This window comes from Charadrius vociferus, unplaced genomic scaffold (assembly GCF_000708025.1).
Source record: "Charadrius vociferus isolate BGI_N301 unplaced genomic scaffold, ASM70802v2 scaffold214, whole genome shotgun sequence".
Taxonomy (NCBI): domain Eukaryota; kingdom Metazoa; phylum Chordata; class Aves; order Charadriiformes; family Charadriidae; genus Charadrius; species Charadrius vociferus.
The window spans coordinates 518,765-520,282 of NW_009647955.1; the positions used below are offsets into that span (position 1 = coordinate 518,765).

Genomic DNA, 1,518 nt, shown 5'->3' on the forward strand with positions numbered 1-1,518 from the left:
CCCCGGTCCCGGGGGTGGGGGGGGCCGGGGAGCGGTGTCCCCGCTGGCAGGGATGCCCCGGGGCTGCTTTTGCTTCCTGCTTTTGCAGCGGGCAAGCATGGCGGCAACGTGAACCCTGTGGGCTCCTAGTGCCTGAGCTGGGGTGCCAGGCATCCTTTGCACGCTGAGGGTGACAGAGGGGCACAGGGGTCCCGGCACCCCCCACAGTGCCCCGGGGCTGGGTGGGCAGCAGAGCCCTCGCCCGGTTTGTTTGCTTTTTGGGTGTGCCCCGGTGAGCTGCCCGTGCCCAGGGTGCACTCGGGCCTGATCCTGGCACGGCAGGAGGATGGAGATCCCCTGAGGTGGGGGGCACCGGCTGGGCTGGCCCCAGGTGCTGCTGCTGGTGGCAGCACTCTGGGATGGGGACTTCCCCACTCTGGCAGGGAAGGGGGTGGCATGTTTGGGGGGAGCTGTGGGCACAGGGATGGGAGCAGCCCATGTGCCTCGGTGAGGTTGAGGTCTGGGGCTCGGTTGTGCCTGGGGACCCTGTCGGGGGGGGTGGTCCGTGCCCAGCTAATGGGCACGCTGGCCTCTCCCATGTCCTTGGCAGGGTTCGTGGTGGGCCATGCCGGGTTGTACCAAGCCCTGGCTATGTTTGCGGTGGCATACTTCATCATTGGCATGACGGTGCTGTCTGTGTGTGCCATTGCCACCAATGGGGCACTGGATGCCGGAGGAGCCTACTGTATCCTTTGCTGTGGGTGCTGCCAGGGCAGGTCATGTGGGCCAAAATGGGGTAACCACCCAGCGGCTTTGGGGTGCCATGCTGGGGCTGTGACCACCCCCTGGCCTGGGAGAGAGGGGTGGGGGCACCCAATGGTGCTTTGGGCTGCTGGCATCTTCCCTTGACTCAAGCAAGATATGATCAGCCGTGCCCTGGGCCCGGAGTTTGGGGGCAGCATCGGGATCATGTTTTTCCTGGCCAATGTCTGTGGCAGTGCCCTCTACGTGCTGGGGCTGGTGGAGGCAGTGGTGGACAGCTTTGGGATCCCACCTGGTGAGTACCCCTGTGTTTGGTGGCAGGGGACAGTGGGTGTCCCTCACCCAAGTAGCTCTAGCTCCCTGCCAGGCGTGCCAAGCACTGTGGCTGGCACAGCTCACCCAGCCCTCTGGCCAGTGAGTTGTTGCCCATCATGCCTGGCACAATGCTGGTGGCTCTCAGCTCCTGGTGATGCCCCCTCTGAGCCCCACTGATCCTGGCTTGTCTCTGCCCAGGGCAAAAAGTAGGCACAGGCGTCCACGTCCTGCCTCAGAGCTACTGGTACGAGCTGCTCTATGGCACCGTGCTGCTGGCTCTCTGCCTCCTCGTGTGCCTTGTGGGTGCCTCCATCTACGCCAAAGCCACCTTCCTCATCTTCCTCATTGTTGCGGGCGTCTTGGGCACCATCCTTGTCAGCTTCTTCGCCACGCGGCCCGTCGGGGTACCCATTCGCCTGCCCCTCTTCAACGGCTCCGAAGCTGCGAATGGCTCCTCTTCCC

At 64.6% G+C, this 1,518-nt stretch overlaps 2 protein-coding genes across 2 annotated transcripts in view; both read left to right on the plus strand.

The window, feature by feature from the left end:
- Positions 1-129, plus strand: part of LOC104285006 (vegetative cell wall protein gp1-like) — a 1,723-nt gene extending 1,594 nt beyond the window's left edge. The window contains 1 exon segment of the mRNA XM_009883399.1: positions 89-129. Coding sequence (XP_009881701.1) covers positions 89-129 — 41 coding nt within the window.
- Positions 130-476: 347 nt separating this feature from the next.
- Positions 477-1,518, plus strand: part of SLC12A9 (solute carrier family 12, member 9) — a 9,119-nt gene continuing 8,077 nt past the window's right edge. Inside the window, exons 1-4 of the mRNA XM_009883400.1 lie at positions 477-486; positions 590-724; positions 899-1,036; positions 1,255-1,507. Of these exons, the coding sequence (XP_009881702.1) occupies positions 477-486; positions 590-724; positions 899-1,036; positions 1,255-1,507 (536 nt within the window). The remainder of the gene's footprint in view (positions 487-589; positions 725-898; positions 1,037-1,254; positions 1,508-1,518) is intronic.